Raw genomic sequence first — 19,518 nt, 5'->3', positions numbered from 1 at the left:
TGGAAGATCTTGTTCATCGCCCCGCCTCCTCGACACTCTGTCGGCGCTGATTGGCTGCTGCTGAGTGACGTGCAGCTGAGCCAATGGGAGCCTCCATCCTCAGCACACACATCTCCATTCGTGCTCTTGGCGCTGATTGGCCAACGCTCTTTGAGTGACATGAGGCTCAGCTAATGGGAGCGCTAGGTTTAGGACCCGCCTTCCACCACTCTCTCAGCTCTGATTGACTGCTGCTTCCTGAGTGACGCGCTGATCAGCCAGTGGGAAGGCTCAGTCTAGGGCTCGCGACGCCGGTGCGCTCTTAGCGCTGATTGGTAGATGCTACATGAGTGACGCACAGCTAAGCCAATGGGAGTGCTTCGTCTACAGCCCGCCCCCCGCCCTCTCAGCACTGATCGGTCGCTGCTCCCTGAGTGACGCCCGGCTCAGCCAATGGGAGCTCTCCCTCCTCTCCCGACTCTCACCCCATTTGCAGTCTGTCTGCGCTGAGTGGGGCCGAACCCAGGCGAGACGAACCTTGCCGTGCGGAACTGTGCCGAGCCGAGGCCACATTTTGGGGCTGTCAGGGGACACAGGGGGCGCGGGCAGCCCGGGCAGTGACAGGGAGGCTTACGGGGGAGACTCGGGGGCACACGGGGCGCTGTCCCTCTCCCAGCCCCAGCCTGCATCCCACTGGCCACAGGCGGCGGCGGGCAGGGTGGGAAGAAGACGGCGAAGAGCAGAGCCGAGCCGTATCGTGCCGAGCAGTGACCGGGTGGAGCCGAGAAAAGCCGAGCGGCTCCGAGACGAGGTTTGAAAGGCGCCGCCCGCCTGCTCGCTCGCTCTCCGCCCCGCCTCTCCCTTAGCGCGGCCCCGTGCACCACCCAGGCTGCAGTATCGCTCTGCGGCCGCGGCACGGCAGCACTGAGCACCCCCGTTCAGTCACAAGCATTGGTGGAAAAAGGGGAAAAGCGCAGCTTTTGAAAGCGGTGGGGGAGAGGGGGCGGGAAGAGGGAATCTCTAAACCTTTCGCTGCAGGACCGCGCTGCAGCCACAACGCGGCCACCCTGGGCCGGGTGAAGCTATTTTTGCCGATTTTACCATTTTATTCATTTTGGGGATCGACACGAACGGGCGCCGAATTGGCCGGAGCAGCAGCCCTTACGGCGCTGCCCGCACAACCCTCACCTACTGCCGGGCTCCGGAGCGTTGCAAACCGTGCCTTCCCTGGGCACGACTGCGTCTGACCATGACTGAGGTGCCAGCACTTTGGTCCGGTTCCACACAGCACAGACGTTCCCAGGTAGGCAAACAGGGCTGCGCCTAACGTTCAGCTGCAGCTGCAGGCTCCGCGCTTCCTGCGCCACTGAGGGGACAGTTTCAGAGCCGTCTACAGCCCTGAAATTTCATGCACCTGAACTGCTCTCCAAATAAAAGCTGAAAGACAGAGGTGACATTTCCAGAGGAAAGGAAGCTTTCTCCTGCACCCGCACAGCCCCCGGTACACGTCCTCCGGGCGACGGAAGCTGTTCCGACAGGAAGTACTTCAGCTTTGCAATACACAAAGGCTAGAAAGGAAAAACTGACCCAGTGCAGGAAAATACACAGAATTCAAATCCAACACAAGCGGATTTTTGAAGTGGCAGATGCATCGACAATGAGAATATTTCCCAGCTGAACATCCACACGCGAACGCGATCCAGCAAACTCCCCCAGCACACGAGAGAGCCCTTCCAAGTCAATAGACTGACCATACAGGGAAGTGGACTGCCGAATCGGAGCCTGCACTGCACGGCATGGCATTCCCAGTGCGAGACCCTGGCTCACGGCACGATCGCCACGCACCCTTGCACGGTCTCTGCCTCATTCTTTCTTCGTTTGAAACACTGAAAAAGTAAAACGCCTACAGCACACAGCGACCGATCAAAAGCTTGAATCCAGACAATGCTGGTTTACACAGGGCTCTTCCGGCTTCCCTATGCCTGGGCAGAAGAGGCCAAAGGGTCCCCAGATACGGACACGGTGCTCCCAGTCACACAGCAAAGGTGGTGACAATGCAACCCAGGCAAGACCGCACATTCAGCCTGGGCACAGGCAGCTGAAGGAAATTCGCTTCCCACGCAGCACCGAGAAGAGTGACCTGTGAGAGGGAACACACAAAAAGGAATGTTAGCAGGGTGGTGAGATGAAGTGGCCCTCGGCCCCAAGACAAAAGCGTGTTCCTCCTTCGCCCACATTTCCTTCTCTGACCTTCCAATCACACACACACACCCGCCCCCCACTACAGCCCACCCAAAGAAAGCCAAGAAGAGAATCTCCTTCCAAATAACAGCAAAATTTTTCACTTGTGTCCCTGAAAGGAAGCCGCAAGGTACGGGAGGACTTGTGAGACGGAAAGCAGTGTCACCGGGCCAAGTTTCAGAAAAGTCCAGAGAGAATGCAATTCATTTGAATAGTTCTTCTGTTAGAAATACTTTGTCAAAAAGAGAAACCAAACCAAACTGAATCTTCCCCAGTGTAAACTCGTTACACTAAGACATTCTAAATCACATCCACGTGAAAGTCTGACCTAGAAAAGCAGCCCGGGCACACTGCTATTTATTCTCCTTTTGAAGCACAAAAGGCTCCCAGCGCACCTCTTAACACAGACTATGGGCCTAAGAAACACACACATGAAAGTAAGGGGTACGACAGCAAGGCAGCTCTTCCAGACACACACGTCACTGCAGGTTCAGCAAGTGCCTCTACAGGAAACGGATTCGGCCCAGCAGTGAGGGACAGCAATCGGGTTAGGAATTTTGATCTACTTCAGGTACACGATATTTGTATAAAGTAACAAGGCCTGGCTTAGTCTCTGGAGGACAAAAGCCTAGACCCGAAGCCAGGCCATGGAGACCACACAGTACTGCCTGTGTGCCATGCCCTGAACACCTGCCTCATACGGAGTTCGCCTCCTTCCGCATTTCAAGCATAACAAGAACGGAACCAAGTGTAGCACTGAGACAGAGCGATCGCACAAAAGCAACTGCTCCCTCTCTTCTCTGCCTGTCCAGAGAGCGCAGAGGGACGAGACCTCTCTCCTACTATCACACAGATGCCCGTCAGCACCAGAATTTATCTAAGACGTCGGGAGACTTTGGCACGGTCAGTGGCTGATCGCTGGGCTTCACTCCTACGCTGCGGCATTTGTGCACCGGGTTTGCCTTGTGAATCTGTGAAAAAAGAAATCAAAGCCAAAATGAGGCAAATGGCTGCAGTTTTGAGGAAGGTGAAACTCGAAACTCGCAGGGGAGATCACCCGTGCGACAAAAGCACACGTCAGTCTGTAAGACTGCTCACTGCCTTGGGCACTGGAGTAAGCCACCAGGAACACGCAAAGCACACTTCAAGGTTGTGGATTTCACAAAGATCATTCCACCTGTGCAGCTCCGAAACCTAGCCATCTCAGCAGAGCTGCCTCTCTTGTTTGTGGGGGTGGTTTTGTTTGTTGGGTTTTGGGTTTTTTTCAGACCAGTTGTACAGCTAAGGAGGAGTCAGTTTGCAACAGGGAAACTCGAAAAGACAGTCTTAACACAGCTCAACATTTAGTATACTCACGCATCCCTTTGGGTTACTCTACAGTCCTTGTTCACAAAGAGCTCACTTACCATTTTCTCATCTTGGCCAAGCAACTTCTTCCTTTTCCCACTGCTCTTGTCACTGTCTGACCTGCTCTTGGTGCCTCTTCCTATGGCTTCTCTACCTGCCAACTGTTACTCAAATGCTCACAGCTCCCTTTTTGTCGCCAGTGCAAGGCTTTCAGGAACTTCAGCACCGAAAAGGCTCTCTAAATTTAGAAACAGGAGGAGACAACATTGTCGCACAGACAGTCTGGTGAAGCAGCGCAGTACTAGTGTCAAACGGAAGCCTCCCTCTGGAGCGCTTCACCTTGCGCAGGTAGTTACTAGATACCTCCAGGCTTCAGGAAAAGAGAAAACCTTACGCCCAAACGTGAGATGTGTTAATGCAGACGTTACCCCATCACAGATGTTCTCATGGGAGAAGCAAGCACGCAATTGTTAGCACAGACGAGTTTTTAGATGGCTCTGTACCCAACAAAGCTCAGTCTGCCCTATAGATGCCTTCACCTCCTTAGAAAAGGGAGAAGTGCCAGCTCTCTCTACGGGGAGCTCCCCGCATCCCACTGACCCTTATCCCAAGCCAGCCCAAATCAGTCACCTGTTCAATACAGCTGCCACATTAGTGCAGGACAGGGGAATGGCAAGAGACGAAAACTCCCACGCTCCCTGGGGACACGAGCTGCTAGGGAATTGCTTGGGTAAGCACAGGGCACTGTTGGCTCTGCTGACAAAGAAGAGGCAACGGCCAGTCTAAACATCATTTGGCAGCATCAGTTGAGTTAGCAGCGAAGCCTCTAGAACTCAACCTGAAAAAAGCTTAGTTTCCTTTCGAGGGACAGAAAGCTCCCGGCAACTGCAATGGGATGAGCTTTAAACCCTCCTGCCTTTCCAAGCCCTGTTTAAGCTGTGAGAGAAGAGAGCCTATCTAGTGCCAGACGTTAACAAAAAGACCCTCTCCCCTGCTCCAACTTCACCACTCGCAGCACTGGAAAGGCCAGGTTGAGCAAATTCTTTGCTTAGAAAATCATATTGAAACCAGAAAGTCATGTCTCATGCTGCCTGCTGGTTGCTTTTGCCAAACATTGCCTCAAGAAAATTTCAGGTGTCCGCTGCAGTCTTCCCATGAGAAAAGCAGGAGGTTGTTTACACGCCAATAAATCCCCAGGCACAGAGAGCGGTCAACAAAGGGATCCAGCTACGCACAGCTCCTGCTCACAAAATACCTCACAGCTCTTCATATGGTTGTGGGAAATCCCATCGCTGACCTCAAAAGGGGAAGGAAATCCTCAAATGCACCAATCCTTAACCCACAGCAAAAGCCTCTCCCCCAGGACAGGACAGTCCATTGCTCAAACTCAGATCCCCGTACCACTCGGGCAGGACGCTTTCTGAAAACAATCGCAACAACACGCGCTGCTTCAAGTCCGGCCATGCCCCTTACCCTTTTCATCCTACTGGCTGTTTGCAGCTATGTAAGGTGGCAGCGCTCCCCATTCATCCATACACAAATGGAACAGCTCAGGCCAAGTGCGGGTTTTGACCTTCTCTGGCAGCTTCAGATGGTCAAAGGAAGGCAGAGGTAGAGCTTCAAACTGGGGCACCTAAAAGAAACAACTGGAAATATTTCTCTCCCCTTCCTCAGAGGCAGGAAGAAGCTTTGGGAGTTTAGCAGATGCTAAGATGCTAGACAGCGCGAGGCGAGTTCTGCCACATCCACTTCACTTCAGCACTGGAATCCAAGGCAGCTTTGAGCTCGTACCCTCTCCTTTGGCAATTCTTGCTGTATTCTCTCCCTTCATATTCACTGCGCTCTGTCTGTCACGGGCATCGGAAGAGAAGGGGCAAACTTCCATGTGCCTCTGCTCTGGCGGTTTCCGTTTGAAGGGCACTGCATAAGTTAGCTTTGCTCACAGGGACCACCTCCTTTTCCTTAAGGCACATTCCTGTTAGGATCTGACACAGCACAGGAGCTTTAGATTTTTGCAGGGAGGCTACAACTCCTCCCTAACAAAGCCACGAGCATTCAAGCTGCATTTGTGAGGGGCACAACGGCAGCACGCCAGTACTCTGTACACAAGTACACGCTTCAGAGAAAGACTTGATTTGGACACAGTTTGCTCAAGAAAGCTCGCACCTCTCCCTGCTGGCCTGCACACACGGTTGCTGTATGCACACTTTGTTCGTTAACATGGACAGCTCTGTTCCTCACCTTAAAAGCAACGCTTCCCTTTGCACAGGTTCGGTTGGCAAAGTACATTTCACCTTGGCATTGCTGTCTCAAACTGGCATTCACTAAATGTGACGCCATCGCGTTCTAAGTTGAACACTCTGGCCAGTGCTGTCAACCCAATCGACGGTGATCAGCAAAGACAAGTCGCGAGACAGCCACATACCTGAACGCTGCTGGCATCGAGGGCACTGTCGCTCTGCTTCTCCATCTCCCTGGGGAGGTGTCGGTATCCCGCAGGGGCTCTCTCGTCGCCAAGACTTCCATCAGATTCTCTCTGCTGACAAAGCAAAAGGAATGAGTTGTTATGGCAAAATGCTCCAAGTAACCGTGCTTTAAATGAACCATCTCCCGCAGCTCTCACCACCGCGTGCAACACCCCAACACCTGGCGAGTTCTAAGCTAAGACAGACCAGCCAGAGCCCATCACAGGACCTGTAGAGATCCTCTAGCTTTTGCTGCCACTCCGAGGCCGTCAAAGGGAGGACGATCGACTGCATTTTCCAAATGGAGGCTTTTCTTGAGGGAGTCAGGCGGACTGCGGTTCATTCCGGTACAGCAGCCTCTGAAAGGCCGCCCCTCCTTCTCCTGACCTCAGGCTCACTGCCATAGGTTATCTTGGACATTAAGCTAATGGGAGAAATATTTTAGCATCCGCTCTTTCCCACCTCGACTGCCCAATGACCTCCTGAGGCACAAGTTCAGCCAAATTTAAAGGAGATGACAAATACTGAGAATGCAGTAAGAAGCACAAGAAACTCAAGCTTATTTCACTCACCTTCACCTCCAAATAGAGCCCTGGCTTCAGGTCTTACAGGCCTTTCTTCTCTTTCACAAAACCAGGATTGGGAATCAGGTTTCGGTCACCTCCCCTGAAAGAACCTTCTCAGCCGTGTGCAAATTCTGCCCAAAGAAACAGTTCTGGCCTCCTTGCCAGCCCCAAAGAGAATAACGTTTGTGACATCCGTTCTCATCTTTTTCAGCAGTGGAAACTCTTCCTTATTAACCAGGCATCAGCATTTCTCCTCACTTGGACTCTAGCTGGCTGCTTGCCTTGCTCTGGTTTCCTCTGCGTTGTAGCCCATCCTCTGCCTGCTCTAGAGAAGAGAAAGCGGAGGTCGGCTTTCGCACAGCTCCAAGGAGACACACCATCTGAGGAACACTGTTTATGTAATTGCGTCACCCATCTCCAACATAACAACCGTGACACAACATCAACTCATGCATAAACAGGCACGTACACACGTGCAAAGGAACACTAAAAAGAAACAACACAAGGCCTCGCTAGGCAACAGCACCATGAAGACGGTCCCACAGAAACCAGACCGAGGCATTCTCATTTAGCCAGTGAAGAGCAGGTAAAGTTCATTCTCCTTCTCCCCCCCATGCCATGCCAGAGCACCCACCGATATCCCTTGTGACGGGACAAGAGACAGAAGAATACAAGGCTCTGAAAAAGCAGGGCTGTTCCACAAGACTTTTGCCAGATTTTCTGCAGCAAGGACACTCTCCAGACTGGCTTTTCAGGCTGTGAGGAAAAAGAAACATGTACGATATGTTAGGAATTTTTAACGCCACCTCAGAATATCATCACAATGCTAACAAAGTCATTTGCCAAGTTACAGGTGACAAATGGAGCTTAAGTATGAAAAGAGACAAAAGCCCCACACACGACGAACAATGATGCAGTTAACAACACGACTACGCCACTGGCACAGAAGCCAGACCAAGAACAAGGATCACACCAAGGCCTCATCCAAAGAGAAACAAATCAAGGAACTGAAAGCAACTTCCCAAACCAGGAGTCAGTACCATGTACGTCATCCTTGGTCAGAGCCGCAAAGTGGACGTTTCTCCTCTCACCTGAATGTCAACCGCTTCCATTTTACCGTGGTCACCCTCTTCTTCCACCGTGAGCCTACAAGAGAGATGGGAAGCCTCCATAGTGGTTTGCAAGGACAAGGTACATCTAACAGGTGCATCTGCATTTCCCTAAGGTACTTGAGGTACGGACTCTACAGTTAATGTTAAGAACATGACAACTCCCCTTCGGTATTTGTGTTACAGGAAATGTTTTAACACAAATACTAAAAATAAGTCTAAAGCGATGTTAAGCCTCAAAATATATGAGAAGGCTAAATAGATATTCTGTGTAAATGGAAACAGAGAAATGTCTAAACCGAGATGATTTGTAGCAAGCGTAATGGATGTTGCACCATTGTAAAACTCTGTGACATGGAAAGGTTTGAAATGCAAAGAACCCTGGTTATAGAAGGGATCCAAAAAAGCCACCTCCCTCCTAAATCCATACTGACAATATAAAAGCGTTTTCCAAAGCTCCCCTTCCCCTTCTTCCCCTCATCCCCTCCTTTCCCCCCGTCTTTCCCCATTTTTCCCCCTTCTCTCCCCTTTCCCCCTCCTCTCCCAAGTGGGGATTTCCCCCGCGGGGCCGCACGCAGAGCAAAGACACAGCACCGAAGCCCCCGAACGGCCCCGAGCCGGCCCCGGAGGCAGCGAAACACAGCCCGGCCCCGGGAAGACTGCGGGTCACAGAGAGCGAGCCCGGAGCGGCGGCGCCGCCCATACAGTGCGGGCGCGCGGGCCGGAGCGGCGCGGCCGGCCATAGCGTGCCCCCCCGCCATCCCCGCTCAGAAATCGAGCCGCGCCTCTCTGAGTGCCTCTGACTCACCCGAGCCGAGCCCCGTTCCGGCCGTGCATGAGCGGTGCCGCCGCAGCCACGCTCCAGTCGCCGGCGGACAGCGGGCAGCGCCCGATCCCCATCCGCAGCACGACTCGGACTCGGCCGTACCCCCACCCCGCACTCCGCCGCCCGTAGAGCCGGCCCGGGACCCGGCGAGGCGGAGCTCGGCGCCTGCGGAGGCGCCGGTCCTGGCGCCGCCACGTGGCCGTAACGCGGGGGCCGGGGGAGTGGTACTGCTCAAGGCGGAAGCCGAGCGGAGCGGAGCAACACGGGGCTGCAGGGACATGGGGGGACGTGAGGAACACAGGGGACGCGGACACCACGGCTGCAGGGAGAGCGACCTTCACGCAGCCCCCACTCCGATGACTCCACCGTCCCTGCGCGACACCCGTATTGCAGTACCGGGCTGCGGCCAGAAGGAGACAGCACTGAGACCCCGCACCGTTCACCCTGCGGTCACCGTTTTTCCCACACCAGACACAAAAGCGCGCTGAACTGGCCAAAGCAGCAGCAACCACAGAACTGCTCTCACAGCCCTCACCGTGCTCCTCGGCTTTTGAGCCATGGAATTGCAAACCGTGCCTTCGGTCAAACCGACCCTGACAAATATGCCGGCAGTTTGGTCCGATTCCATGGAACGTGTACACTCCCAGACTCACGGACAGACCCGCAGCAAACAGGGCTGCTTTAGCATTCAGATGGAGTTGGAGGATTTGTGCTTAATGGTTACATTTTCAGACCTGTTTACATCCAGTAAATCTCACCTTAACCAGGCAACTGCTCTGCCAACAAAAGCTGAACGACAGAGGCTGCATTTCCAGAGGAAAGCCAGCTTTCTCCTGCTCCTGCACGCCTTCCAGAACACATTCTCTGTACAATGGAAGCTGTCCTGATGGGAAGTACTTGACCTTTTCAGCTACGTGAAGACTACAAAATAAAAAAAACAACCTGGTCCAGGAAAATGTGCAGAATTCAAATCCAACAGAAGTGATTTCTTATATGGCGGACACACCAATGGCAAAAGTATTTCCCTGCTGAACATTCACACACAATCGAGATCCAGGGAACTCCTCTAAGCATGCAAGCAAACCTATTAAAGTCAATTGACTACCAATGCACTAGAGTGGGCTGCTAAATCGGAGCTTGCATTTCACAGCAGAGTATTCAGTCTGTCAGATTCTGGAAAACAGTGTGTTCACAACACACCCGGAATGATCTTTTTCTTTCTTTTTATCTGAACATTGAAAAAGTAAAAGACATACAGCACATGTCAACAGGAAAAAAGGACACTGAGGAAACTGGATACAAATTTAAAACAAAGAGCAGCACTATTGAAGTGATCCCTAGGATAAGGTATTTACCATGTAAGAGTAATACTTTGAACAGCAGCACACTCTCCAGCCAAGTTCTGCAACATCAATACATGATCGCATACATCCATTCTTTACACAAATGAAGCCACCTCATTCAGCCTTTCCTTGGGGGGGATTTTACAATCAAGATTCTAAAAGTTTGTCTGGACTGGGAAGACCAACTAGACTGGTCTCTACTTTTCTCCAGGCAAGGTTTCCAAAACAAGAAACCAGAACTCCGGGTGAATTACTGTACCAACAAAAGTAAAAAGAACAGAAGTGATTGTGTCTTATAAGGTGTACCATCACTGAAAAGGCTCCACATGGGCACTTTTTCTTTTTCCTTCTAACAGCTCTGGAATATTGACTCCTCCTATCCTGTGACCCACTAAAACCCTGAACCTTTACTCCAAGGAGATTAAAAAAGTATCTTCCTATTAAACATACTAAATAGGCAAAAACTGTAGAGATAAAAATAAGCATCACCATTTCATAAGGAAACTTGAAGTTACTCAACAAATTCTTAAGAGCTGAAGTCCTTCTTTGGAGCTGCTCTATGATCTTTTCAAGTCCCCCTGACAGCTGAGGGCCACTGAGAAAATTATTAATAAAGTACTTTTTGTCTAACAGTGCTCAGACAAGGGAAACAATTTAATTTTCCAGTGTCTTCTCACTGGACATGTGGACAGCAGTCCAAACAGTAAAGACCCACCAAAAGATGCTGACAACATCTTTTCAATGGGCACCACCAGAGTTCTTCAGCACCCAAAAAAGAGAAATTGTTTTTTTCTTTCACTGGCCATGCAACAGGTTTGTCAGTGAAAAGAGGAGGATGAAAACTTACTGCCTGCATCCAACCTTTTTTTTTTTTAAATAATTTTTCCACACAATATCTTCTACAGTGATATTCTGTGGCACAGTTAGGGTTTCCATATACTCTAGCACTACCAGAGCTTCTAAGCACAGACCAAGACTCTATACAGAGCTGTTATATCTTCAAGAGCTGTCCTATTTATAGACTACTGTCTGCAAAACAAAGTAAACCAGTTTGTTTTGAAGCCTTTCCCCCCCATATCCCCTCCACACCCCTTTCTCCTTAACTTTGCTGCACTGCTGCTACAGGACAACTTCCTGCAGTACCACTAAGAACAATATTGTCTCCTTGGTTTGGAAGTGTTATGGCAAGGCTCTAAAGTGCCATGGCCGGCTTGGAGAAGGCAAACAGGAATTCCAGATTTTGAGTTACTAGATCAATTTACTGTAAATTACAGGAAACTCAAACTTCAAAACCAAAAGTATAATCTATGAATGTGAAAACAATGCAGAATTTAAAATCTGATTTACCAAAAAAAAATCCTGTTCTTTTTACTGATCTTCACTTGGTAGCAAATCTTCACCACTATACACCAAGCTATGTTTTTATAGGTATATTTTTATATACATATACACACACATATATATGCAGACAAGCTTCTATGAATTCATATTTTCTCCACTGCACAATAAAAATGCACTTAATGCACAGGCTACTAGATATTAAGCCAAGACAGAGATTGAAAGAAAAATGGTGAAGTTTTATTTCTCTTCTTTTCCATTTTCTAGGATTAAAATTCATAGTTTTCAGCTAAAAATCAGGACTGACTGCATTTATTTTTCCCAGAAATTGGACTTAAAACTATTTAGCATTATCAGTGTAGACTAATCACAGGTATATATAGTTCACCACACAGAAGAGAATTAGTTATTAGTTTATCCATCATAAATGTTTAAATCATCTAGCAGAAAGAATTCAGAGAAGTCCAAGGTAAATTCTTAAGTGCTATGGATTAAATTAATATCCTACAATTACAGCAACACTGTTTTAGTTTATAAGAGTTTAAGTGGTGCATAAGTGTTATGCAGGCTTGTTCTCCTCTACCCCAGAATGGATGCCACCATTCAGGATAAGCTCTCATTGCAGGACAGCTAGAACACCTAGCAACACACCACAGGAATTTATAGCAAATATGGTATGATCATACAGGGTTTCATGTTTGGAGTAATTTAAAAGTAGGGAGCGATGGGGTCCCCCATTGCAGAGACCATCTGCAATCATAGTTTTGTTTAACTGACACACTCTCTTTTCCCCATTTCGTCTTGCAAACTTCACTTAGAAACCTAGCTAATGCTTAGATTCTCACCTTGCAGAAACCATATGGGAATTCAGCAAATTTCCATTATACTCCCAAATATATGGAAAGAGACAGGCATGTTCATGTGTCCTCCCTGCTGCCAGAAGGCAGATTCTTGTTAAAAGACAGCTTTTCTGATCCGAGTGTCTTCCACCGGACTGCTTTCAGGTGTTCACAAGACCTACATAAAGCCAAGTGTTCCCCGAGGAACTGAATAATTTTGACTTTCAGAAGCACCCAAGTGGTGTACACAAATGTGCAAATGAAGAGAACAGAAGTGCTTTTTGTCCTGCCTAGCCCCAGTTGAGAGAGACGGGCATCCCAGTCTCTGTTGTGCAATGAAGGTTAGTTATTGATGCTTTGTGTCTCTGGGAGCAGCTTGGCTAGTACTCCTTAAAACAAGAATCTTGAAGTGTGGAGTTTACACAGTGCCTCATAACACATTCTTGGCTGCTGCCAACTGACAGCAGGAATGAACCACGAAAAGCAGAGTCATAAAAATATAAGTTATACATTTCTAGATATAAGTCATGCTCTTTATGCTGCAATCCAAAGATATACATTCCAGCGTTTGTCTCCAGGAACTCTGAAGTACAAAGCAAAACAGTTTTCTATTCCCGAGTTCAGGGAGGAAATGGGAAGGAGGAAGAGAGCGCCTCCCACCCCCTCGCCCCCACCCCCATCCACCCGTCCGTAGGGAAACAAACAAACCAACAAAGAAAAAAAACAACAAGCACCCCAACAAAACCCGAAAATGGTTAACCAAGAGCCTTGGTCTCAAGACCAAGGAAAGCAAAGGAATTCAAACTGAACAAGGACGTATTTGTTTTCATACGACTAGATCTACAGTTACAAGGTCACTTAAGCATTAACATAGGTATTTCCTAGTAAGAACATCCCAGCTGGTTTTATTTCCAAACGTGAGGTGGCAGCATACGGACACTGGTCTCTAAAGCCTATCGGTGCCATCTCCGAGAAAGCCGACCAGTTCGGTTACGCGAGTATAACACAAGCTGCCCGCTCTAGACCTGAAAGCTTACCAGAAAGCTGTGAAGCCTGCATAAAATAATAACTTTGAAGATATGTCTTTCATCTACTACCGCTATGCCTGCCCTCAAAGGCAATCGTAAGCCACCAATCGTAAGAGGAAAAGCGCACTGATTATCAGCAACGACGGCCCTACGATTACGGCTTGTCAGCCACGCGCAGAAAATAGGAACTGAGGAGGCGTCTGGGCTTTTTGGAGATGCTCGGGAAGCTACGCTAGCCTTTGTTTGCGTAGGTACAAACGGGTGGGGCCGGGTCCCACCGGGAAGGGCCGGGTGCGGAGCCGGGGCCGCAGCGAGGGCAGCGCGCCGGCTGCGGGGCCAGGGCCGAAGCGAGGTCACAGCACGACCGGGCCGGGTGCAGGGCCGGAGCGAGGGCAGGGCCGGTGGGCGGGGCCGGGTCCCCCCAGGAGGGGCGGGTGCGGGGTCGGAACGCGCGAGCAGGAAAGGCCTTTTTTGGGGCTCGGAAGCGCCATACAAGGCGCGCAGGAAGCGCCATATATGGTGTCGGGTTCCGGGCGCAGGGCTCGCCGGGAGGTTCTACTACCTGCGGTGCCGGCGCTGTCCGGGAACGGGCTCTTCGGGGTTCGCTCTGCCGAGTCGACTGGACGTCAGCTTCTTGGGAATCAGAAATCATGTCTTCTTCAGACCAGCGGCGAACAAAAAGACCTCGCGGAGGCTGCACGGTCGGTGCTTTTCAGCCCCAAGATTTACTTCCTATGTGCGGGCTGAACGCCGCAGCAAGCGTGGGAGCAAAAACCTCGTGCGTTTTCTTCCCTTCATGTCACAAATAGGGGCGCAAATGCAAACCACACGTTCCTGCAATTCAGACCGAATAGTAAAGGTTCAATTATGAGCACTTTCTAGGAAGTTGCACCAAAGGGTACCAGGATGAAAGTGGCCATGGTTGGCATATGTGGGCAATGCCCCAAGCCTGTCAGGGTTTGAGAGGTGTTTGGATGGTGTCCTTAATAATAGGCTGTAACTTTTGGTCAGTCCTGACGTGGTCAGGCAGTTGGACCAGATGGTCATAAGCCCTAGGTTCCTTCCAACTGAACTATTCTTTTGTATTCTGAATGTCTGAACAGAGCAGTGCCCACAGATCAGAAAGGGCTTGGGCTGACTCTAGCTGTTTATTTTGACTTTGGGAACTGGTGGGGGAAGTTAGGTTTAGATTTAGGTAATGTTACTTGCTTCCTTCCTTGAAGCATCAGGTCTGAAGGCCCTTCTTCATTGTCTCACCTCAGGTAAGTGTATTTCTGTGGCTTCTTGCGTGGGTTACATACTCAAACAGTGTGAAGCCAAACATTCAGCTTGCCCAGTCAGTCTGCCTTGGCTGGATGCTGGAACTCCTTGAGATGAAAAAAGCTAGTGCTATTTTCTGAAAAGGCCAGCATGGCCAAACGCAAAGTCACTGTTAGCAGCTTGCACACTGCACCTGGCACTGCAGGCACAAACCACTGCAGAGACAACGCAGCACAGGCCCTTCCCCACAGCTTGTCACAACCTGTGGAGGACAGTCCTTCCTGATAGACAAAAGACTGGGATTTACCAGCTCTTAGGTATCTTCCAGAATTGATGCCATTTGCCAGAGGTGGGCTGCATCCCCAAGAAGGGTTAGCCCAGGGGCTTCATCAGGTTGCCCTTCCTAGCGAGTGGGGTTGATTTTGGCAAGCAGCAGGGCAAGCTGTTTCTGACAGACTGCTTGACAGTTTGTACTGTGCCAGGTGCACTCATCAAGGCCTATATCTGCATCCCAGCTCCTCACAACTGTAAATATTGGTGACTTTCAGAAAGCTTACCTGAAAGGACTGACACCAGAACCCTCCTCTGTATCTGTGTTGATGTGTGCAAAATTCCATAAAACAGTGTCACCTCTTCTCATGTATGCAAATATCTGAGTCCGGTCTGCAGAGAGTTCACGTATCCCCTGAAATGTATTTCAGACTGCCATATAAGGAGGTGCTTTCCTCCTATAAATGCTGAAACATCCATACTAAAGGCTATCAGGCCTACGGGCTTACATGCCCTATGTTGCGTCAAGGAGGAATTTATGACAGCCCTCAGCTGAGCAGGGCTACCTTCCATCAACCGGCCATTTGGACCGAACTTATTGTATTCACTGCTTTATTATCTTGCCATCCAGTGACATTTCTGACTGATTCTAATTTTCAGGCCTCATTTTCAGCACTGGCAGAATTCTTTTTCTTCCTAAGGTTAGCTCACACGCTTCTGGAAAAGCCCGAAACCAGGAATCATGGCTACTTTAAAAGAGCAGTTGATGTACCTAATGCAAGCACATGTGTGCTCAATCCATGCCTTTGTGAGCAACTGGATTTAGGAGTGATTATCTTCCTTCCTTTTTTTTAAGCAGGTATTTCTCCAGGAGACAAGCAACACTTGTTAACTTCCCAGTCACTCAAGGAGCCAGGGTTGCTGCAGCACAGTCTTCCTACATAGCAACATAAAGGAAAAATGTGGAAGTCTGCATGATTTGATATTTTATTTATTTTTTTTTCTGAAGGGTATTGTACACCAAATATCCCATCGGCAGGAAAGCGCATTCAATGTGTTTAGAAGCCAAACAGTCACTGTCATTTTAACAAACACAATTACAAAGTAAAAATAAACCACAAAATAATGAACCGCATGTTCATAACATACAAAAAATTGCTGCCTACTCAGTAGGTAACTACAACATTTCAACTCCTGAATATATATATATATATATATATATAAATTTACATTTTTGTAACAAAAATAGACTTTGAGAGGTGTGGGGGGTTTTTTGCTTACATTTCATCCCCCAGGACTTTCTTGTACTCCCCTCCCCACCCATTCCCTGCTCTCCCTTACATTCTTTGAAATACAATCCTTTCACTTTAAGGCTAGATGCAAAGCATCCATTCACACAAATGCATGACGTCAGCAAGGCTTCACAAAAAAGGCACCAAGACTTGTAACTTTAAAACCAAAACTTCTGCCACATGTGAGTGTGTCTCATCAGATGATATTTACATAGCATCACTCTAACATGCTCAAACACAGTTAAGTGCTGTTCCCAAAGAAGTTTGAAACTCATTACAGCATTGTCACTGAAATAGAATTTACATTTACAAAATATGGCCCTGCAAACTCCAAATAATACAATATGGATACCAAAGATTTTTCACATCATTAGTACCTAAAGGAAAGGAAAACCATGTCACATGTACACTTTACATCAGCTATATACTTAATCAAAAGTCCTTTCTTTCTAATAAAAGACTACTGTTTACGGGCAAAATTATACTGAACTTATATCCACATTCCATGCAAATTAAGTCATTCAACAGAGGTGGGAAACTTAAACGGCTGTTGTTTCAGGCAGCTGAAGTTTAAAGAAAAGTTAAATAGCCTTGCAACGTATGGTATTGGGGGAGTAATTGGAAACTCCATGTCTGATAGTACCAATGGAAAAGGTGCATTCTCATGTTCCAGAAGGTAATCTCAGCAAATCTCAATTGTCCTTGGAGAAAAGGCTGATGTCATGTCTGAAAGTGCTGAAGTCACCTGTGAGCTGAAATTGTTGGTGACCCCTGGTGAAGAGAAGGAGGTAGCCACTTGGGTCTGAAAAGTGGCAGTGCCAGAAGGGTAAGTGGTGGCTATAGAAGGAGAAGGGAATGTGGTGTGTGCAGGGGAGGGATAGGAAGAGGGAGCAGGGGAGGAATACACTGTGCGCACTGGTGAGGGGTAAGTGGTGGCTATGGAGGAAGGGTAGGATGTAGTCACAGGTGATGAATAGGTGGGAATCGGGGAAGCAGTTGAGACTGGAGCTGCCTTTTCCACTTTCTTGTCCTTCTGCCTAAGGTGGATTTTAGTGTGTCTCTTCCTCTCATCACTTCTGGCAAACTTTCTGCCACAAATATCACAGGCAAATGGCTTCTCTCCTGTGTGTGTGCGAATATGCGTAGTCAAGTGGTCGCTTCTGCTGAAGTTCCGCATGCAAATGCGGCACTGGAAAGGTTTCTGTCCTGTGTGGATGCGAATGTGCCGTGTTAGCTCATCAGACCGTGAAAACCTCCGGTCACAGGACTCCACGGGGCAGGCATAGGGTCGCTCATGAGGAGGAGTCTTGCTAGGACGATTTGGGTATTTCCTCATCCTGCTGGGCTTGATCAGCTGGGACTGATAGTTCGTGTTGAGGGTCTTCAACTCTTGTGAGCCTGTCTGAGTTGCAAATGCTTTAATAGTGGACAGCGGCGTGAGAGAAGGCTGCTGTGCTCTCGTCTCAAGGGCTGGGAAGGGCTTCTGATCAGTTGGAACAAGACTGAGCTCACCCTGTTGCTGAGGGAACAGGTAATCCGGGATCATTGGCACCTGAAAGTTGGTTTTAGCAGTCGGATAAGCTGGAGGTGGATACTGGATGGGAGCTCCAGAGGGGTTGGGAAAGGACTGGGTCTGCGGTTCAGGGAAAATGTCAGAGCTGGAATTAGGAAAAGTTGGTGCAGCTGAATAAATTGGACTGTTCTCACTAGCTTGGACAGAACAGCTCAGAGGGGTACTCTGGGAGGAGGAGGATGGTGATGATGAGGAAGCCGTAGAGGTGGGAGGTGCGTTAGCCATGCCCACTAGCCCACTGACCAGGCTGAAGAGGGGCTCTGGCCATAGGGTGTTGCTACTGTTGGGGGCCGGCTCTAGGGAGAAGCGCCCCGTGTAGGTTATCGGTGGCAGTCGCGTCGTTTGGCTGGGATAGCTGGTTTCTGGCAGGCTTTTCTCGCTGTTCAGTGGCATCTCGGGAAAAGTGTCTGAAAAGAGAGGAAGAGCGATTGCTTCCAGCAGCCACCGCAGCTGCTGCTAGTGGTTCGCGAACCCCCCCCCGCCCTTCCCGCGCAGCGCAGCCCGAGATCTGTGCTTCTGGTTAATTAATAATTCAGTGTAACATATCGCAGCGCCGCTGGCGGCTCTCCAGCAGCAGCCAGCCCGGAGCCACTGACGCAGACGGGAGATTCCCCCCGCGCAGCCGCCGGGACCGGGGCGCCGCTGCAGCGCGGAGTCCCCGCAGGCGCCGCTGTCCCCGCGGCGCACTGGGACTCCCCGCACGCTTACCTGCCGCGAGGTGCTCAAAATGCTGCTCCCCGGGTTCCCCGGCGGCGCTGAACCCCGCGCTTTCGGGGGCCCCGGGCGGGGCGAGGAACTGAGGGCCCCCGCCGCCGAGCAGCATCATCTCCTCCAGCTTGGGATAGTGAGGGTCCATGACGGGGGGCGAATGCGGGAAGGCGCCGAAGGGGTCGGCGATCTGCAGCGGGGGCAGGAGCTGCATCTCTGCCTTGGCTGCGGCCATGAGGGCGCCGGGCGCGGGCTCCGGCGGGTGGTGGCGGCGCCGCCGCGGGCCCGACTAACGGGCTGTAGCTGCGGCGAGGCAGCCGTCGCCTGCTGCGAGCTGCGAGCCCCGCGCCGCCGTAGCCCCGGCGCTGCCCGCTGGAAGCGCTCGGCGGCGGCAGCGCGGCTCCTCTCCTTCTTCTCCTCCTCCCTCCCTCCCCCCCTCCCTCGCCCGGGGCCGCCTCGACTCTGCCTGCTGGAAGCGCTCGGCTCCCCGCCCGCCCGGCGCTGCCTCTATATATCGGGTCCCACCGGCCGCGGCCCGCCCCGGCCCTGACGTACATGGCCATATGTGGAAAGCAGGAAGCCCTTATATGGATGCGGATGGAGGACCCCGCCTGGCGTCAGTGCCTGGCACTGGGGAAAGCCGGGCTGAGGGGGGGCTCTCCCGCCCCGCATCGGGTGCCCCGCGCCCGTTGCGGACCTCTCTCCTCTCACCCCAGGCAGCGCTGTCGCGGCGCCGCCGGCCCCGGGGCACTGGGTCCCCAGCTCCCGCCCGCCCCGCCGGAAGCCTCCGCCGCACTTTCCATATTAGGAAACTCCCTTATAAGTCTCGGTTCCGGCGGAGGCTTCCCGCTCCTTATATGTCGATTCCGGCCGCGGCGGGGGGGGGGGCGCGGGGAGCCCGGGTTGCCGCCGGGCCGCGGAAGCTCGCGGAGGGCTCGGGAGCGCGCGGCTGCGGCCCGGGCCGACAACTTGGGGGCCTCAGGGAGCGCCCGGGAGGCTCCGCCGCGGCCCCGCGGGCAGCGCCGTTTCCTCCACACGGCCCCGTTTGCACTACTCGGTCCCTCCGGCTCCACGGAGGGGGGGCACGCCCGGCAGCCTCGAGCAGGAGGGGTTTTGCGCGCGCGGGAACGGAGGAGCCCTGCCAGCAGCGCCGCGTTCCGCGCGCCTCCGTCCCGCGGCGGAGAGCGAGGCGGTGAGAACAGCGGGGCCGCAGGTACCGCGCGGCGGAGAGGGACGGCGCTCGGGACTCCGCTCCGCGCGGAACCGCCAACAGCGGCGCGAACCGCAACACAACGCCTCCGGGCTGGGAGAGCCTCCGCGCTATAAATAGACGC

General features: G+C 51.3%; 2 protein-coding genes and 1 long non-coding RNA gene across 7 annotated transcripts; all 3 read right to left on the bottom strand.

Annotated features, from left to right (window-relative positions):
* Positions 1-1,015: 1,015 nt before the first annotated feature.
* LOC128853653 (uncharacterized) lies at positions 1,016-7,015 on the bottom strand. 5 transcript variants are annotated; one of them, XR_008452311.1, is made up of 4 exons: positions 6,605-7,015; positions 5,993-6,106; positions 5,041-5,552; positions 1,016-3,805 (listed from the first exon to the last, which is right to left on the bottom strand). It is a non-coding gene; the product is annotated as an uncharacterized LOC128853653 (long non-coding RNA). The 5 variants fall into 5 exon arrangements; XR_008452310.1 differs by having other exon boundaries at positions 1,018-3,191; positions 3,627-5,552; positions 6,605-7,011; XR_008452309.1 differs by having other exon boundaries at positions 1,021-5,200; positions 5,359-5,552; positions 6,605-7,010.
* A 19-nt stretch (positions 7,016-7,034) lies between these two features.
* On the bottom strand, positions 7,035-12,073 carry LOC128853626 (uncharacterized). Its single transcript, XM_054079732.1, has 4 exons — positions 12,060-12,073; positions 8,516-9,181; positions 7,690-7,744; positions 7,035-7,354 (listed from the first exon to the last, which is right to left on the bottom strand). The coding sequence occupies exons 1-4, from the start codon at positions 12,071-12,073 to the stop codon at positions 7,163-7,165; spliced, it is 927 nt and encodes a 308-aa protein (XP_053935707.1). The 3' UTR covers positions 7,035-7,162.
* A 3,840-nt stretch (positions 12,074-15,913) lies between these two features.
* EGR1 (early growth response 1) lies at positions 15,914-18,621 on the bottom strand. Its single transcript, XM_054079946.1, has 2 exons — positions 18,185-18,621; positions 15,914-17,883 (listed from the first exon to the last, which is right to left on the bottom strand). Exons 1-2 carry the CDS (start codon positions 18,417-18,419, stop codon positions 16,586-16,588), a joined length of 1,533 nt encoding a protein of 510 aa, XP_053935921.1. The 5' UTR covers positions 18,420-18,621; the 3' UTR covers positions 15,914-16,585.
* Between the last annotated feature and the right edge of the window lie 897 nt (positions 18,622-19,518).

Source organism: Cuculus canorus, chromosome 14 (assembly GCF_017976375.1).
Source record: "Cuculus canorus isolate bCucCan1 chromosome 14, bCucCan1.pri, whole genome shotgun sequence".
Taxonomy (NCBI): domain Eukaryota; kingdom Metazoa; phylum Chordata; class Aves; order Cuculiformes; family Cuculidae; genus Cuculus; species Cuculus canorus.
The sequence above is the reverse complement of the archived record's forward strand: the minus strand, read 5'-3'. Positions and strand labels throughout refer to the sequence as shown.